Source organism: Schistocerca nitens, chromosome 7 (assembly GCF_023898315.1).
Source record: "Schistocerca nitens isolate TAMUIC-IGC-003100 chromosome 7, iqSchNite1.1, whole genome shotgun sequence".
NCBI lineage: Eukaryota > Metazoa > Arthropoda > Insecta > Orthoptera > Acrididae > Schistocerca > Schistocerca nitens.
The window spans coordinates 491,621,065-491,641,292 of NC_064620.1; the positions used below are offsets into that span (position 1 = coordinate 491,621,065).

General features: G+C 43.5%; 1 protein-coding gene across 1 annotated transcript in view; it reads left to right on the plus strand.

Annotated features, from left to right (window-relative positions):
- Window positions 1-1,058, plus strand: part of LOC126195703 (protein O-mannosyl-transferase TMTC2-like) — a 607,124-nt gene extending 606,066 nt beyond the window's left edge. The window contains exons 10-11 of the mRNA XM_049934331.1: window positions 787-965; window positions 1,050-1,058. Coding sequence (XP_049790288.1) covers window positions 787-965; window positions 1,050-1,058 — 188 coding nt within the window. The remainder of the gene's footprint in view (window positions 1-786; window positions 966-1,049) is intronic.
- Window positions 1,059-20,228: the final 19,170 nt, after the last annotated feature.

The window sequence follows — 20,228 nt, forward strand, 5'->3', positions numbered from 1 at the left end:
TTACAGTGAGTGTTTTACAGTGAGTGTTCCGTGTTATGTCTTTTGGGAAGTGTTGCGAACGGCCATTGTACTGTCGCTGGGTGTGATTTTTTATCTCTTGGGAACAGAAACCAGACTGTCGCCATGTTTTTTAATTGTGTGTCTACTATGTTACTTGTCTGATTCCTGTGTATTTTACTATCATTGCCAACCCCTTTTTGCTTTCTGTTTTAACTTTCCGCATTTTTTTTCGCCATTTTACACTTTAGGTCACCGTTTTATCGCCTGTTTTTCTTGTTTCTTTTCTTCTTCCGCTTTTTTTTAAAAAAGGCTGTAGGCTGTAGAGCAGCGTACTAAGCTGCTGCCAGGGGGGAATTGAAAATCAATAAAGAAAAAAAAGGTCACTAAGTGACCGAAAATTGATTTTGCGGATGATAAAACAAAAAAATACGACCAATGCTGATTCTCCTTCCAGTTCTATCCACTATTTGGTCGTGGTGCACGGAACACCCCACGGAGTCACCAATCTATAGGTAGAAATGATCACAAAGATAAAATAAGGGAAATCAGAGCTCGTACGGAAAGATATAGGTGTTCATACTTCCCGCGCGCTATACGAGACTGGAATAATAGAGAATTGTGAAGGTGGTTCGATGAACCCCATGCCAGGCACTTAAATGTGATTTGCAGAGCATGCATGTAGAACCAGCATAAAGTGTCCAGATATTCTTCATTCCCTCGCTACAAGTGCTACGCAGATTCCCTTTCGGCCGAGCCACCACTGCAGCGGGTTTGTTGTTGTGGCAGGCCAGTTCCTGTCGGGCCAGCAGCGGCACGCGGAGGCGGCTCTGCGCTTCGAGGCGGCGGCCGACCTGCTGCCCTCGCGGCTCGACCTCGCGCTGGCCGCCGCCTCCTCGCTGCGGGTGGCCGGACTCACCGGCCGCGCTGAGCGCTTCTACCGCCGCGCCGTCCAGCTGCGGCCGCAGGTAACGAACAAGCACTCTCTTTCTCGCTGTATCTACACGGTATGGCCAGGCGTTTGTCTGCAGTGGTTCTGTTGTCTGGCACAGCTCGTATGACATCCAATTTATTGCTGACTGGATAGATTGTCCTGAAACAGGAAGCCAGCCCTCACGTTAGTTGATATTTCCAACAGTAAGATGTGAAGATATATAAAACTGTAATCAATATCAACATACCGGGTGATCAAAAAGTCTGTATAAATTTTAAAACTGAATAAATCACGGAATAATGTAGATAGGGAGGTAGAAATTGACACACATGCTTAGAATGACATGGGGTTTTATTAGAAAAAAAAAATACAAACGTTCAAAAAATGTCCGAAAGACGGCGCTTCATCTGATCAGAATAGTAATAATTAGCATAACAAAGTAAGAGAAAGCAAAGCCGGCCGCGGTGGTCTAGCGGTTCTGGCGCTGCAGTCCGGTACCGCGGGACTGCTACGGTCGCAGGTTCGAATCCTGCCTCGGGCATGGATGTGTGTGATGTCCTTAGGTTAGTTAGGTTTAAGTAGTTCTAAGTTCTAGGGGACTTATGACCTAAGATGTTGAGTCCCATAGTGCTCAGAGCCATTTGAACCATTTTTAAGACAAAGCAAAGATGATGTTCTTTACAGGAAATGCTCAATATGTCCACCAGCGCTCGTCAGCAATAGCTGTAGTCGAGGAATAATGTTGTGAACAGCACTGTAAAGCATGTCCGGAGTTATGGTGAGGCATTGGCATCGGATGTCGTCTTTCAGTGTCCCTAGAGATGTCGGTCGATCACGATACACTTACAACTTCAGGTAACCCCAAAGCCAATAATCGCACGGACTGAGGTCTGGGGACCTGGGAGGCCAAGCATGACGGAAGTGGCGGCTCAGCACACGATCATCACCAAACGAAGGGCGCACGAGATCTTTCACTCTTGTCTCGCTGTATCTACACGATACGGCCAGGCGTTTGTTTGCAGTTGTTCTGTTGTCTGACACGGCACGTAAGACATCCAATTTATTGCTGACTGGATAGATTGTCCTAAAACAGGAAGCCAGCCCTCACATTGGTTGATATTTCCATTTCCAACAGTAAGATGTGGAGATATATAAAACTGTAATCAATATTAACATACCAGGTGATCAAAAAGTCTGTATAAATTTTAAAACTGAATAAATCACGGAATAATGTAGATAGAGAGGTAGAAATTGACACTCATGCTTAGAATGACATGGGGTTTTATTAGAAACAAAAAAAATACAAACGTTCAAAAAATGTCCGAAAGACGGCGCTTCATCTGATCAGAATAGTAATAATTAGCATAACAAAGTAAGACAAAGCAAAGATGATGTTCCTTACAGGAAATGCTCAATATGTCCACCAGCGCTCCTCAGCAATAGCTGTAGTCGAGGAATAATGTTGTGAACAGCTCTGTAAAGCATGTCCGGAGTTATGGTGAGGCATTGGCATCGGATGTTGTCTTTCAGTGTCCCTAGAGATGTCGGTCGATCACGATACACTTACGACTTCAGGTAACCCCAAAGCCAATAATCGCACGGACTGAGGTCTGGGGACCTGGGAGGCCAAGCATGACGGAAGTGGCGGCTGAGCACACGATCATCACCAAACGAAGGGCGCACGAGATCTTTCACGCGTCTAGCAATATGGGGTGGAGCGCCTGGTTCTAATAAAACCCCGTGTCATTCCAAGCATGTGTGTCAATTTTTAGCTCTCTATCTACATTATTCCATGATTTATTAAGTTTTCAAGTTTATACTGACTTTTTGATCACCCATATATAACTAGCCTTTACCCTGTTGAGATCCCCTGCTATACCCGCAGGGCAGGATGTTGAAAGGTGCCAAAATGAGTGGCTGTCAGTTGCACTCAAACATACTACTTTATTCATTTGACAAACATTACAAGAGTAAAGAAAACATTAAAAACAGAGCAAGCCAAACATGAATTTTAGAACTTAATTCTCGGCTATATGCGCCATTCAACCTCACATCTGAAGGGCAAAACTAATTTAAAACCGGCTGAAGGCCAATCACTTAAGACTCAAAAACAGGGATTTGAATTTAAAAGGCAGAAGGCCTTATCTAAAAACATTTCTCTAAATTAGGCTGAAGGTCGAAATAATGTCACGCCTTGAGGGAAAAACCACTTCAGTTTAAAATCAGCTAGAAGCCATACATAAACAAACAACAAAGACAAATAAGTAAAGGCAGTACATCAAACGGCTCTCAGAAGTTTCCAATTGTCGGCTTGTAATTCAAACACTAACGCTCGCTTAGGTGAGACAGGCAGTCGGCCCAACAATTCTCAATCCGACGGCAACCCAACCGACAGACAGTCAATGGACCAAGCGACAGGATACCTTCCGCTCCACCCGACCAGCACACAACAGGGAGTAGAAGGTATCGGCGCCCAAAACGAATTACACATTCAGCTGTCAAACTACATGCCATGCTGGACAACCAGAAAACGATGAGGAAAATACACTGCCTGAGTTTACGTCAACGGACAGGGCATGTAAGCGGAACATTAACGGCCACAAGGCGGAAGATTCCGCTGGTGAACTTCAATTCAAAATTAATCAAATTAAGTTAAATTCCATAGGAGGGCGGCTAGAATTTCACCAACTTGAAAACGCACGTTGTTGCTCGCGGGAATGTCCCAACAGGCCACAACGAAATTCAAACGACACAATGTGAACAGTTGGGGGTGGCTGGTAGATTAAGTAAAGACTCAAGTTTCGTGTCCGGGATCGGTGAGCCACGGACGTCGTAGCAATGGGAACAGCACCACACACTCTGACCACGTGTGGACGCCGCCAGCAGGCCCGGCCAGTCACGCGCCACGGAGACTTCCTCGCTACTCCACGACAACCAACCAACCAACCACCCAGGCCCAGAAACGGTGTAAGGACGAAATATACGTCGGCCGATGAGACGACCAACCGAAGGACCAATCAACGGTCATCCCGCTCCAATATCCCTCCGTGGGACAGTTCATGTGTGTCGCGAGCAGTCGGCGAGCACTGGCTGTCGGCGCCTCACCAGCACTCCGTAACCGACTTCACTGCTTCTGCGTGCCAACTGCACTGCTGGTCCGTCCCAAACTGACTGCCAGACACACGACGACCCTGAAATACTATCGGTCGCTCCAGAGATGGTACGACAGTTCACTTATCGATACGCGCTGCTGCTGCCACTGACGGGCAAGCAAACCAGCAACCTAGTGACGCCAGTAAATGGAATAAGAAAACGAGGCGGCATTACCGTAACAAAAGATGACAAACAATAAATGGGATAAATGCGAGCCGTGCATGGCTCACCTGTGGCTTCGCCCGCATTTTGTGTCCAACACGTATGTAGAAGACAACTGTGTTCACCACCTTATTGCTCTACTTGTTCACTTCCTACACCCAGCTCTACCTTCATGTCGCCCTCTTCATTTTCCACCTACCTACCAACCTTCTTTAGCATCCACTTCCTTCATTCATCTTCACCTCATCCCCTTTCTCTGTCCATTTCCTCCTCAAAAAAACTTTGTCCATCCCCTACTCTTTCCATCTCAACCTGGCCCCAGCCATGCCCATCAGATCATGTCGCTCCTGCATTACAGTTCAATAAAGGGTGCCAATACTTCTCGCACAAAATGCTTGTCGTGTAGGTCAGGCTACACATCAAAGATCTGAAAATGATGTATTTACCCCTGGCAAACAGGCCGCCATGCAAAGCACGTGCATAAAGCAGTGATAGTACTCAATTATGACATGAATGTTTTGCAGGGCAGCTTACATGTTGAGGCCAGAAAAACTATTTCCTGCCCCTGATATGTAGGTTTCTTTGCAAAGTAGCGTGACTTGGCTGTACGTGCACAAAATTATTGTCATTTTGGCAGCCAGGGGCTGGAAAGAAAACACGGTTTTGCCAACATAACCACTGCTGTTGCAGTTATAAGGCTATAGATAGAACAGTGCTGATACTTGTGATGCATACTGTTTCTGTAACGAACATGATAGAAATCAATCCACGGGTTTGGGAGGACATTCTGAACATACACACATTCATACATGATACTTAAATCTAAGCATAGTTTGTCCATGCACGACGCTATAGATCAGCAACCCATTTCTGCAGCTCCAAGGAGGTTACATTGTATGGTAAACCTCCATCTCACATCTATGAAGAAGCTGTCGCGCTGGAACTGCAGCGGTTAGTTTCGAATATATGAGTGTTAAAAGAGATCACCAAACCAATGAACTTCTTTTGAGAATGCCATGAAGCATCTGGGGACTCAGTGTCGAAGCAGTCACGATCGCCTGGAGTACTGAGTAATACTGTAAAAAGTTCCAGAAAGTAAAACAATCATCCCGAAGATCGAATAATGTTCCAGTATGTTCTACGACTTCCTAAAATGTTCGATAATGTTTGACAACACTCTAGCGTATTTTAGTACGTTTGGAAATATTCTCGAATGTTCCATTACCACCGGTATCTATTTGTTGTAGAATTTTAGAACATAGCTTCAACTCAAACATAGTGAGATATATTGATGAGAAGTCCTTCACCAAGCGAACCAGCATGGATTCTAAGACCATCGATCATACCAGATTCAACTCACACTTTTCTCACATGTCATGCTGAAAGCTTTAGAAGACGCAGTATTTCTTGATTTCCGTCAAACATTTGACTCAGTACCACGTCTGTTTACTGTCAAAAGTACGATCATGTGAGGTATTAAGATACATCCTGATGGATTGACGATTTTTTGGAAGGGAGAGTGCAGCATGCTATTTTGGCTCGAGAGTCATCGTCTGCTGTAGACGTAACACTGGGTGTGCCCAGGGAGATGTGTACGATCCTTGCTGTTCATTTTGTACCTTAATGACCTTCTGAACTATATCAACAGTAACCTCAGTTTTTGTGCAGCTGATAGAGTTGTCTATAATGATGTACTGTCTGAGAGAAGCTGCATAAGTTTTCAGTCAGATATTGATGGGATTTCAAAGTTGTCCAAATAGTGGCTACTTACTTTAAGTGTTCAGAAACGTAAAATTTTGCACTTTACAAAAATGCAGTTTCCTGTGGCTAAAATATCAACCGGTGGCGGCTGGAATCAGCCAAATACTATAACTACATGGATGTAACAGTTTTTAGGCTTAGTCGTGGGTGAAGCTGATGGTAGACTTGTTTATAGATAGAATACTGCAGAAATGCAATCAGTCTATAAAGGAGATTGTTTACATTTCTCTCATACGACACATTCCAGAATAATGTTCAAGTGTGTGACATCCGAAATAGGACTAACCGTGGATACTGAACGTAAACAGAGAAGAGCAGCACGAATGGTCACGTGTGTTTATGACCCAAGGCGGGGTGTCAGAAAGACGGTGAAGAAACTCAACTGGCAGACTTTAAGATAGACGCGAAATATCAAGAGAAAGCTTACGTACAAAGTTTTATGAACCGGTTTTAATGACGACAACGTTCCACGTATTGCTCCCATAGGGATCATGAGGACAAAAGATTCAGATTAATTACAGCACTCATAGAGGCATTTACACAATCATTCTCCCTGTGTTCGATACGTGAATGAAACTGAAGAAAACCTGATATCTAGTGCAACCCTCTGCCATGCATTTCACAGTGGCAAAGTACTGATATACACTGATGGAACGAAAATATCATAGCACCCAATGGTAATTAATGTAGAGTAATGAAATTTATGGAATAAATATGTCTATAAAACTGATTTAAGTGATTAATATTGCATTAAGGTTGAGGTAAGCACGAGGTAAGCCACCGCAAAGGTGAAATGCTGGTACATCAGTAACTGGCGTAACCACCAGAATGTTGCATGCAAGCTGGTAAATGTGCCTGGACTGCATTTTAAACGTACTGGATGTCGGTTTGTGGAACGGAGTTCCACGCCTGTTGCACTTGGTCGGTCAACACATGAACGGCTAATGCCGTTTGTGGATGATGCTACAGCTGTCGTCCGATGATGCCCCATTTGCGTTCTGTTGGAGACAAATCTTGTGATCGAGCTGTCCAAGGTAACATGTCGAAATTCTATAGAGCATGTTGGATTACAATAGTAGAGTGTGGGCGAGCGTTTTCCTGCTGGAAAATACTCCTGAAATGCGTTCTTTAACGGGAGCACAATAGATCAAATCACCAGGTTGACGTACAAATTTGCAGTGAGCGTGCGAGGGATAGCCACGTGAGTGTCCTTGCTGTCATACGAAATCGGATACCAGACCATAACTTCAAGTGTAGGTATAATGTGCCTTGCACACAGACAGGTTGGTTGCAGGTGCTCATCTGGCCTCCTAACCTACACACAGCCATCACTGGGACCGTGGCACAAGCTGATATCATTAGAAAGCGCAACAGACCTCCATCGTGCCCTCCAATGAGCTCTCGTTTGGTACCACTGAAGCTGCAAATGGTGATGGTTTGTGGTCAGTGGAAAGCACGGTACACTGTTCTGGCTCGGAGCTGTCTTTGACGTAATCAATTTGTAACACTTTGTTGTGTCGCTGTGGTGTCAACTGCTGCTCAAATTCCTGCTGCCAACGCAGTACGATGTGACAGAACCACACGCCGAACACGATGGTCTTCCCTCTCCGTGGCCGTCCAGAGCCCAGTCTCCTTGCGACCCTACCTTACCGGGGCCAACGCTGTCAGCAATCATGTACTGTGGCTACACTCCTACCAGATCTTTCTACAGTATCGCAGAAAAAACTTCCAGCATCTCGTAGCCATATTACACGGCCTCCTCAAATACAGTCAGGTCTAGTTAATGGCTTCTTTGTCGCCTTAAAGCCATTTTTGACTAACATCAAATCACCACGTCGAATATCGAAGGTAACTAAATCTCACGACCGTTACTTGCATGTTGTTGTTGTTGTTGTTGTTGTTGTTGTGGTCTTCAGTCCTGAGACTGGTTTGATGCTGCTCTCCATGCTACTCTATCCTGTGCAAGCTTCTTCATCTCCCAGTACTTACTGCAACCTATATCCTTCTGAATCTGCTTAGTGTATTCATCTCTTGGTCTCCCTCTACGATTTTTACCCCCCATGCAGCCCTTCAAGGCTAAATTTGAGATCTCCTGATGCCTCAGAACATGTCCTACCAATCGGTCCCTTCTTCTTGACAAGTTGTGCCACAAACTCCTCTCTCCCCAATTCTGTTCAATACCTCCTCATTAGTTATGTGATCTACCCATCTAATCTTCAGCATTCTTCTGTAGCACCACATTTAGAAAGCTTCTATTCTCTTCTTGTCCAAACTATTTATCGTCCATGTTTCACTTCCATACATGGCTACACTCCATACAAATACTTTTAGAAACAACTTCCTGACATTTAAATCTATATTCGATGTTAACAAATTTCTCTTCTTCAGAAACGCTTTCCTTGCCATTGCCAGTCTACAGTTTATATCCTCTTTACTTCGAACATCATCTGTGGTGTCACAGCCAGACACCACACGTCCTAGGTGGTAGCTTAAATCGGCCGCGGTCCTGTAGTACATGTCGGACCCGCGTGTCGCCACTGTGTGATCGCAAACCTAGCGCCACCACAAGGCAGGTCTCGAGAGACTGACTCGAACTCAGCCCAGTTGTACGGACGACATAGCTAGCGACTAGACGTACGAAGCCTTTCTCTCTCATTAGCCGAGAGACAGAATAGCCTTCATCTAAGTTAATGGCTACGAACTAGCAAGGCGCCATTAGCCTTACAGTGATTGTAATTAGAGTCTCACTTGTGTTCACCATAGAGATGTACAAGAAGACATTAAAGATAAGTATATGAGAAACTACGTTCTTTTCTTCATAGCATTAATTACGTATCCTGTTCCAGTACTTCACGCCCGTCTGCGTTAGTCTCGCGTGCCTTGTTAGCCACCTCTATTTACAAGGTGTTGGCCCAGCTGCCGACACATCATCATCAGTTATTTTACTCCCCAAATAGCAAAACTCCTTTACTACTTCAAGTGTCTCATTCCCTAATCTAATTCCCTCAGCATCACACGACTTAATTCGGCTACATTCCATTATCCTCGTTTTGCTTTTGTTGATGTTCATCTTATATCCTCCTTACAAGACACTATCAATTCCGTTCAACTGCTCTTCCAAGTCCTTTGCTGTCTCTGACAGAATTACAATGTCATCGGCGAACCTCAAAGTTTTTATTTCTTTTCCATGGATTTTAATACCTACTCCGAATTTTTCATTTGTTTCCTTTACTGCTTGCATGTATTTAAAGAAAACCTGATTTGCATCCTCATAGGGACGGTACTAGTGCCAACTCACGCGACTGGCGCGAAATTTGAATAGGCACCATCTTTCAGATGTAGTACCACACCAAGCGACTTTCGTTTATGTTGCACAATTCCTTGTAGATGTAGAAGTAGATGTACTCCAGTTTAGAAGGTTGTATGTGGGCACTGGTGCGACCATGTGTCCCTATATTTTTGGAACTCGATTAGAGTGGTTCAAGGAAAAGTGAAAATGATACACAGTGTAATAAAATTATTTGAAAGTGAATTTCGTAAAGTACTGAACTGTGTATTACACGAATTTTAGCGTGGTAAACAAGATTAACCTTTAACAAAATGACCACACGTAAAAAACGACGTCTTGGCGAGTGGTGAATGCGAAAGTAGATCACAGAACAGTGATAAATTAAACATTTCAGGAGCGATAAGCTACGAGAATGAATAGATTGAGAGAAAACAGGTGAAGTACGCAATTAAATTGCAGAAGAGAATGGAGTGATATACTTAGCAAGCTGACAGAGGGAAGCTGCTGAAGACACAATATTGTGAAATACACTAAGTAGAGTTACAATGAGTGAAGTTCACGGCAGACAAAGACCGCAAGCCCAGGAAAAATAGCATTAGTGCATGAGAAATTCAAAAGCAGAAACAAAGATTACTCTTTGGCAGATGGATCATTTCGTTATGATCCCACTTCAGAGTACAATAAACAAAAACACGTTATCAGTTCGATTATGCCTAAAACTTCATTAGAGAGACACCAGGAATGTTGCAACAGGGGGAAAAATTCTATTAGCACCGCTGGAGTTGCCAATAGACTGCATGCATGTCCAAAGGAACTTTGAAACATAATTCAGAATAACACAAGCACTGCAGTACCATAATTATTAATTTATTCCCGGTTGTTGAGCATGACCTCTATCCATATTAACCGATGGGAACTACCTGCTTCAGTTTCTCTATAAGATAAACTAATTCTAACAACAATAAACACCCCATCTCCAGTCGTATTTACTCTATCCTTTCCGAACATCCTTAGATCTTTTCCGTAAATTTTGGTTATCTCCGCTTTTGCCAGCTTTCAGTAACTATAACGATTGTAGCTTCAGTGTTTCCTATTAGCGCTCGGATCTCTGGATCTTTCCCAACACAGCTACAACAATTTAGCACTATAATACCTATGGTTCCTACGTCAAAACTTTGCACCCGTTGAACCCCATTTTGTTCTTCCCCGAGGCACTGTAAGCTAAAAAAATCGAAAAGTAAACTCAATAAAATCCCCTCTACCCGTGTAACCGCCTCCTGTGTCTAATTGACCCTCCACCTATTAAGCGGAACTCGACACCTCATCACCTTACGGCGCAAGTCAAGGGATCTGCAACCTTCACTGTCGCAGAACCTTCTGAGCCTCTGATTCAGACCATCCACTCTGTTCTTTAACAAAGATCCGCAATCGGTCCTGTCGAAGATGCTATGGATGGTGAGCTCTTCCTTCACCTTGCAAGCAGGACGGATAGTCTTTAACAATAGCCGCCCGAAACCAGATAGAATCTCTTCTGATGCAAACCGCCACACATCGTTAGCACGTTAGCACCGACATGAGCCACCGCTTGCAGTTCGCTGCACCCTGTGCTCTTCATGGCATCCTGAAGGACCCATTCCACGCTGGGGTGGCTCTTCGAAGTATGAAAAGAGGGCGCACTGGATTTCCTCCCCTGCTAAGCAGCCGTCTGATCTGCATAAAATGAAGAGAAATTATTTAAATACTTGGTCGGTGCGATATAATTTGTAACAGAAAGCCCAATGTGCTCACTTCTGTACAATTATCGTACGCCAACATTTTGCTTAAATATTCATTTGTATTATTCTCGTATATGTGGATGTACTTATCAGGCACAGATTGTAAGAGAATACTCGTAAGGGTGTAGTTACAGTTAGAAAAGGAAGAAGAAAAGAATCGTCTAAGAATGTAAGAAATCTATGGACTTCGTAAATATGAATACGGAACCCGATGCCCCAAGTACCTATACACAGCATTGCCAACATGCAGAAAATATCTGTCGGTGTAAATAAGTTGTGCCTTCGTGGGATAATTTTTCTTTCCGTTCTTTCCTTTTGACGACACATTTTAAATAGTGTCCTGGAGAAGGATTTAAAAATTTCTTGAACACCGACATATTGTAAGAGCCTTGAATAAACGCTTAACAAGTTTTCTCTGCGAAAACTTCGACGGTTGTTTTATTTACCGTCGCTTGTGAAGCTCAGTAATTCTCATGGCTGGCGAAGTGCCTAAAAATAGAGTAGCGCAGTCTGGAAACGCAGAGCGCTCCCCCTCGCCCGTTGGAGTGTGAGAGCGGACGGTTAGGGACGCTCGCCGTGTTTGGTCTGGCGTGGTGGGTAATTCGATTAGAGGCGCGTCTGTAGCGCGTGGTGCGCTGCGGTGGAGAATACCGGCGAGCCGTGACTGACCGCGCCGGTGTCGCTGTATGCACTGCACGGCCAGCGAGGCTGCATAATGACCACCACCAGCCGCACGTAAGCGTACTGCGCCCGTCGCGTCGCCTGAAAAGCTGCACTACTGGCCATTAAAATTGCTACACCAAGAAGAAATGCAGATGATAAACGGGTATTCATTGGACAAATATATTATACTAGAACTGACATGTGATTACATTTGCACGCAATTTGGGTGCATAGATCCTGAGAAATCAGTACCCAGAACAACCACCTCTTGCCGTAGTAAAGGACTTGATATGCCTGGGCATTGACTCAAAGAGACTTTGGATGGTGTGTACGATACAGCTGCCCATGCAGCTTCAACACGATACCACAAGTCATCAAGAGCAGTGACTGGCGTATTGTGACGGGCCAGTTGCTCGGCCACCATTGACCAGACGATTTCAATTGGCGAGAGATCTGGAGAATGAACTGGCCAGGGCAGCAGTCGAAAATTTTCTGTATCCAGAAAGGCCCGTACAGGACCTGCAACATGTGGTCGAGCATTATCCTGCTGAAATGTCGGGTTATGCAGGGATCGAATGAAGGGTAGAGCCACGGGTGGTAACACATCTGAAATGTAACGTCCACTGTTCAAGGTGCCGTGCATGCGAACAACAGGTGACCGAGACGTGTAACCAATGGCACCCAATACCATCACGCCGGGTGATACGCCAGTATGGCGATGACGAATACACGCTTCCAATGTGCGTTCACCGCGATGTCGCCAAACACGGATGCGACCATCATGATGCTGTAAACAGAACCTGGATTCATCCGAAAATATGACGTTTTGCCTTTCGTGCACCCAGGTTCGTCGTCGAGTACACCATCGCCGGCGCTCCTGTCTGTGATACAGCTTCAAGTGTAACCGCAGCCGTGGTCTCCGAGCTGATAGTCCATGCTGCTGCAAACGTCGTCGAACTGTTCGTGCACATGGTTGTTGTCTTGACTCAGGGATCGAGACGTGGCTGCACGATCCGTTACAGCCATGCGGATAAGATGCCTGTCATCTCGACTGCTGGTGATACGAGGCCGTTGGGATCCAGCACGGCGTTCCGTATTACCCTCTTGAAACCGCCGATACCATATTGTGCCAACAGTCATTGAACTCGAACAACGCGAGCAGCAATGTCGCGTTACGATAAACCGCAATCGCGATAGGCTACAATACGACCTTTATCAAATTCGGAAACGTGATGGTACGCATTTCTCCTCCTTACACGAGGCATCACAAAAACGTTTCACCAGGCAACACCGGTCAACTGCAATTTTTGAATGTTTGTATGAGAAATAGGTTGGAAACTTTCCTCATGTCAGCACGTTGTAGGTGTCGCCACCGGCGCCAACCTTTGCGACATTGCTCTGAAAAGCTAATCATTAGCATATCACAGCATCTTCTTCCTGTCGGTTAAATTTAACGTCTGTGGCACATCTTCGTGGTGTAGCAATTTTAATGGCTAGTAGTGTATGTGATGATAATAAAGAACTATAGTATCAGTTGGATGATATAAATGTCATAAATTTTTCACGATTAGTTTCTATCACTGGGTTTTAAGTCAGTAACTAATGCTTTGAAAGTGTAATAGCTTTCTGCTTGGTGGACGATCACGTGGTGGAAGTGAGGGGAGAGCATTATGTCCGGCTTGCGCCCTATCACGGAAAAACTATGATTTCTTATTTAGTCTTGACCGTATTCGGTCGTAATCATGCCTGCTTTCGGTGGTTTCTGCAGTGATGTAAAGTGATTAATTAAGGGACTGGACAGAAGTTAGAATACATAGAGGAAAAGTTATCTTTAAAATATTTCTCTTTATTACTAAACTGCTAAAATGGTCACAAGCTCACCAGCTTCCAGGGGGCAACAAAGTTAGATTTTCAGTATTTCACACAATGTGTCTCTCCTAAGAGACGTTGGGAACATTATCTCTGGTGTTGCGTAAGATATCTGCAATTTCGTTTCTGCATTGCGCATCTGGAGACAGATCAAAAAGGTTCCTCACGCCTTTCGTGTGTCGTCCATTGTCGACAGAAAGCGTCGGTCTGTTTGCCGTTACAAAAAAAAGAGTGATTTTTAAACTGGGACTAGATGCCATTCGACATCTACATCTACGTGATTACTCTGCTATTCACAATAAAGTGCCTGGCAGAGGGTTCAATGAACCACGTTCAAGCTGTCTCTGTACCGTTCCACTCTCGAAAGGCACGCGGGAAAAACGAGCACATACATTTTTCTGTGCGAGCCCTGATTTCTCTTATTTTATTATGATGATCATTTCTCCCTATGTAGGTGGTCCCAACAGAATGTTTCACAATCGGAGAAGAAAAGTGGTGATTGAAACGCCTTTGTTTTAATGATTGCCACTCCAAATCACGTATCATGTCCGTGACACTATGTTTGGGACACACAGAATGGTCCCAAATCAGTCTGGTGCACCAATTGTTTTACCGAAATGTGTTGACAATGACTGTGAAACGGTAAGAGCAACCAGTACTCCATCAGCAGAAGAACCGCCATGGCCCGCACTGACTGCTACCAGCACCAGTATGCTCCAGCGGCGGTCATCGCTGCTGGAATACTGCGATATCCTTCGTTTTTCATTGATCCTGTTAATACATAACTTTGAGGTTTCTCAGTGACACCGTAATTCTGTCAGAGAGAGCAAAGAATTTGACGAGTAGCTGCACTGAATGCTCAGTCTCTTGAGAGGAGTATATGAGATGAACGTAAACAAAAGCAGGCAAGGATATGGAATGTAGATGAATTGAATCAGGTGATGCTGAGAAAATTATACTAGGAAAGTTGGTGAGTTTTCCTATTGGACAGCAAAATAACTAATGATGGCCGAAGTAGAGAAGATATACAACGTAGACTGGCAATGGCACGAAATTCGGAAGATGAGAAACTTAACATCGAATGTATTTTCCACTGTCAGGAAGTCTTTTCTGAAAGTATTTGTATGGAAAGTAGCCATGTGTGGAAGTGAAACACGTACGATAAACAGATTAGGCAAGAACACAATAGAAGCTTCTGGAATTTGGTGACACATAATAATGCCGAAGATTAGATGGGTAGATCACGTAAATAATAAGAAGGAAATGATTAGAACAAGGGAGAAAAGAAATTTGTGGCATAACCTGACAAGAGGAAGGGATCGGTTGATAGGACACATTCTGATACATCAAGCGATACCAAATTAGTGTTGGACGGGAGTGTGGGGGATAAAAAATGTAGAGGGAGACCAAGACATGATTACTGCAAGCAGATTCAAAAGATGTAACTTACAGTAGTTATTTAGTTATTCGGAATAGAGTAGCCTCGAGAGCGGCACCAAACTAATCTTCGAACTGAGACCCAACAGAACAAAACAAATGTCGCACTAGAATAATGTGGCACAGCTCTATCGAATGGGACGTAAATTCCGCTTTGAAAAGCAGTTTGTTTGTAATGGCAAACAAACCGTTACTATGAGTCGACACTCGGCGTCGCATGAATGACATGACGAAGAAAATTTGTTTGGACTGATTCGAGATACAAGTTGCAAAACCGGGATTGCAACTATTTGCTGAAGTACCTGAGAAAATACACCTGATGACTCTTAGGAGGAACACCAGTTTTAATTATTGCCCTAAATTAAAAATTTATAATGCTGTCATAACCTATACATTAAAATGCTTAATCATAAAGGTTTAACACAATATAGTAGTAGAGTTAAAAACTATGCATATGCCTTGAGACACAATTACTACCGGCGCCCAAATTACCTTGACTACATTCATTCAGTAATTGACAATGACCGTACTTAGCGACCTCAAACAACTTTACACGTAACTTCAAATCTTTTCGGAACTTTTTGAAAATAAAAATAATGAAAGGAAAACGTTTTATCGTTTCATACATTTCCACTGTTGATACAGTAAAACTTAAGCATCAGGAATGGCGTCTAAACTTACAGGGTAGCGCACGATAAGTCACCTCATTTGTTTCACGAATAACACATTTGTTTTTGACAAGATTTCTAATACATTGATGTAGAAGTAAAGAATACAGCTTGGAAATACAGCCTAATAAATCACACGTTCAATATGATAACCGTTTTGGTTTACAACCTCTTCAAATCGCACACGTGCCTTTGTAACGACTCTCCGACACAAATGTTCTGGAAAGGCACAGCATAACTCCACATTGATGGCTCTAAATTGCACTGCATTTTCGGATGTTCTGTGGTACACCTTCTATTTAAGGAGCCCCCAAAAGAAGAAGTCACATGGGCTGTGAAGCGACCACATTCCTCCTCCTGCATAACGTTCTGGAAATCTATTTGACAATATCCTAAGGCCAAGTCTTTCGTGTAGGAAACCAAACACAACGTTGGCAGTATGGGGGCGTGCTCCATCCTGCATGAACCACTGTGTCTGAAATGGAAGACATGAGGCCATGAGTTGAGGAAAGAATTGGTTTCGTAGCACGTGTAAATAGCGTTCACCGGTTACTGTGGCACCGAAGAACGGATCGGTCATTCCATGGCTTGACATCGCGACCCACACACACACTTTCTCGCCGTAGGTGTCTTCCGTGTGGATTATTCGCGTAGGTTCACATGCCCAGAATCGAACGTTATGTTTGTTCACAACTCCGTTCACGTAAAAATAAGTTTCGTCTGAAAAACATGTGTTATGTAGCTCTGCTTCTTGGTATTGCTTGATTGCCCACTTTGCAAACTGCAGTCTCCGCTCCTTATCTCTCACAGTAAGTTTATGCGCCATAGTCATCTGGTATGGATACAAGCGAAGGTCGGATTTAATAATTCTTTGTTCATATCGGCGTGGAATTCTAACTTAGCACCGGCTCTTCTTGTTGATTTACTCGGACTAAGAGTAATGTTTAGCGGCAAACGTACGGTACGTGCACGTGGTCTCTGACACTCCAAAACAGATGCAGAACCTTCAAATGTTTCATTTAATCTGTATTTTCTGTTGGCTGGGAGCCCAGCGTGTGCCGAAATGAGCACGAAACCTTCTCTGTGTTATTGTAAGGCTGTTAGTCACCGCGAGCAGAGCATAGCCTTCGTCTTTTGTGTGACGGTCAATCGTCCTTTGTTCGCTATCGCGGTAAACTGAAATGGCGGACTCACAACAGAAGTAATGAACTAGCAACGACATCTGGTGTAATTTCCATGAACTGCACGATGTTGAGTGCACAATTTGAAAGCTACTGCCCCAATAGTATACTTGTAGAGTCATAATTCAATCGGGTGACTTGTCGTGCACCACTCTGTATTACTTCTTTACTGGCTCTGAGCACTATGGGACTTAACATCTATGGTCATCAGTCCCCTAGAACTTATAACTACTTAAACCTAACTAACCTAAGGACAGCACACAACACCCAGTCATGACGAGGCAGAGAAAATCCCTGACCCCGCCGGGAATCGAACCCGGGCTTGGGAAGCGAGAACGCTACCGCACGACCACGAGCTGCGGACTTACTCCTTTACTACTAACTCTATTTACAACATAGGTAATGAGGTGTGACGTCGTAAACATTCAAGCACCGGTACGTAAAACGGACTTTTTATATGTGGGAGTTTGATTCTATAAGAAATTGTCTGATGTTATGGTATTCCTGTAATGGAAAGGCTTATTTTGGACGTGACTTGTATACAGTCGGAATATTTTAAAGTCTAACGTGCTGATGCAAAATCTTTTGCAGCACCATTTGAAAATGGTCCAAACGCCAAAACTGCAGTTGTGAAGTAAGTAATTTGTGCATTCAAAGGCGAATATGATGTCCTTCAAAAATTCTACATGACTGTGAATCCCGACTATGGGAAGTTGATTTTAATTAACTGGAGTCTCTAATGTCGTTATTTGATCGCACATCGCTTATGTACACGTTTCGGGACGTGACGAGGTTGGCTTGAGTTTTAGTGCCACGGCACTACTCATAAAAACAAGAGAAATGAGTCCCATTAACTCTGATCTACAATTGTATAATTTGTGAGGTTGAACATTTGTATGCTTGACTTGAAAGCTGAGTTCGTTACTCAGCTGACAAGTTCACATTGGTGTTAAGTGACAATCTTTAGTTCTTTCCAACGTACCTTTTCTACACAACGTTAACAAGTAACTATGTACACTTTGCTTACAGTAATGTGCCCACATTTGCTAATTCTGTTTTACTTGGACCTTCTGTAACTGACGTGTAAATTCTATGCGTTACAATCTCCTTCTGAAGAAGATAATTTTATAGTTATCGAAACTTAGATCAAGGGTTCTAATAAGGTTGTGTTATGGGACTGACTGACTTATCTTTTTCATCCTACCCAAGACTAACCACGGTTATTTTATGGCCCTGGAGCTGTAGAGGCCACCCTGATTTTTGGAGAAACTTCGGAAAAGATATTCGTTGTACTAACAGGAAAAATAACTGAGTGTTCACCGTTATTCAAATGCTTTTTCGCGATGTCCTGGAAGATCTCTGATTTTTATAAAAGGTCTATGTTACCCGTTTTTTTTTTTTTTGAACATAAATGCAAGTGACACTCTATAATTAGCGGTGTATGTCGGAAACTATTAAATAAATATTGTTAAGCATCAGGTTTGAGCTCCAGTAAAAATACCACGCTACGGTTCTTATAATTGGTGATGCTGACGTGACAATAAGAAGTCGGGACGATAAGCGAAGGCGTGCCCGAGGATCGACTGGAAGCAAATGAGGTTAACATCAAAATTCTATCTTTTTGGTGTGAAGTTTAGTTTTATCAAGTAGAGGCACAATTCAGCATTGCAAAAATGTTACACAAGAGACTAAATTTAACCATCTAGTGTCACAATTAGAACCAAAATACATCGAGAATATTTGGGACAGTCCAGAATGACATTTTCACTCCGCAATGGAGAAAGTTCCTGGCAGATTAAGACTCTGTGCTGGACCGAGACCCGATATGGGGGCCTTTGCCTTTCACTGGCAAGTGCTCCACCGCCCTTTTTTTTCGTTATTGTTTGTTGCATTTGTTTTGGGCGGACGTTCCCTGATACCCTTTCAAGTTCGTCGTTGATTCTTTCACTCAGTTTCTCAGTTTTTTTATTACAGAGGCAGCTAGCCCTCTAACCGAACACGCTGAGCTACGTTGCTGGCTATCATCTGACTTACCCATGCAAGACTCACGACCTGTCCTCACAGCCTTACTTTCGTCTGTACATCTCCTACCTTCCAAACTTCACAGAAGCTCTCCTTATTCAGGACATTACTTGCAGCACGGAAGTGAATAAATATGCGTTGGCTAAGGAATGTCCACCGAACATATTCATAGAAAGCGAAGACGCGCGCATTAAGAGACTAATCGCGAGAATTGATTTGGTAGACCTGAAGCCTATCCAGTTATTACGCTTGTGATGCAAGCCTTGGGAGGAGTTAAGGTGGTCGAAAGGTCCTTAAGAAACTGTGCCTAGAAAAAATTCCAGATACCGTGAATAATATTTTAATTTTCAGTGAAGAGTGACTCGAAGAAGTGAATATAGTAGTTGACAGAATGATAAAAATGAATCCCCGTAACGAATTGTTCGTCATGAAAACTGCTGCTTGTAACCAACAGAATATTCCGGTAACAGTAAGTGACAACAGCAAGAAATAATTTCATTGTCAACTGGTTAACGAAGCAGATTTCCCACAGAAGCTTCGACGGCCGACATAATAACAGCCTCAGTAAATCCCGAAATAACTACAACCCCAAGGGCAAGTATTATTTTTACCAGTTTCTCTCTGGACAGCACTGTAAATCTGAAAACTGCACACCCCCTTGTAGCTGGTCCGAAAAGGGAAACGCGACGCAGCAGCTGAATTAGCTGCAAGCTCTGCTGCCCAAGGCAGTTACCACAAAAGCAGCCTATTTGTAACCCACAGAACAAAACGAGACTGCAATTTCTAGTTGCCATTGAGGCTGGTGTTCCTGTGTTACGAACTAACTCCAAGTTTAATATTGAATCACCACAATAATTGTATGATGCTAATGGTACCAAAATTCCTACATTCCGAATCGAACTTCGTACCACCCATTTGGGACCGTGACGTCAGGTTAAATGACCGTTTATCGTTGCGAAAATCAATAAAGCTATCCTGGGAGTCGATTATTTTAAAAATAAATTCCAATTATTACTAGATGTCCATAATAAGAGATCAACAGATGGTGCAACCAAGCTCAGTTAATGGCGGCAGAGTTATGACAGGTTCAGAGGAATGTGAAAGTACCGTGAGTCGAACATAAAATTCACAAACCTATTATTACAGTATCCAGACACAGTTAAACCTAGTTTGGTACCTGGCGAAATTAAACATGGCGTCAAAAGCTACATTACCACTGAAGGACTGAGTAACAGCCGAGGGATCCCATCCACTGCCTAAGAAAGTGCAAGCAATTTTAGAGTGCTAGTTACCTGAAGAATTCTATGAGCTTCGTAA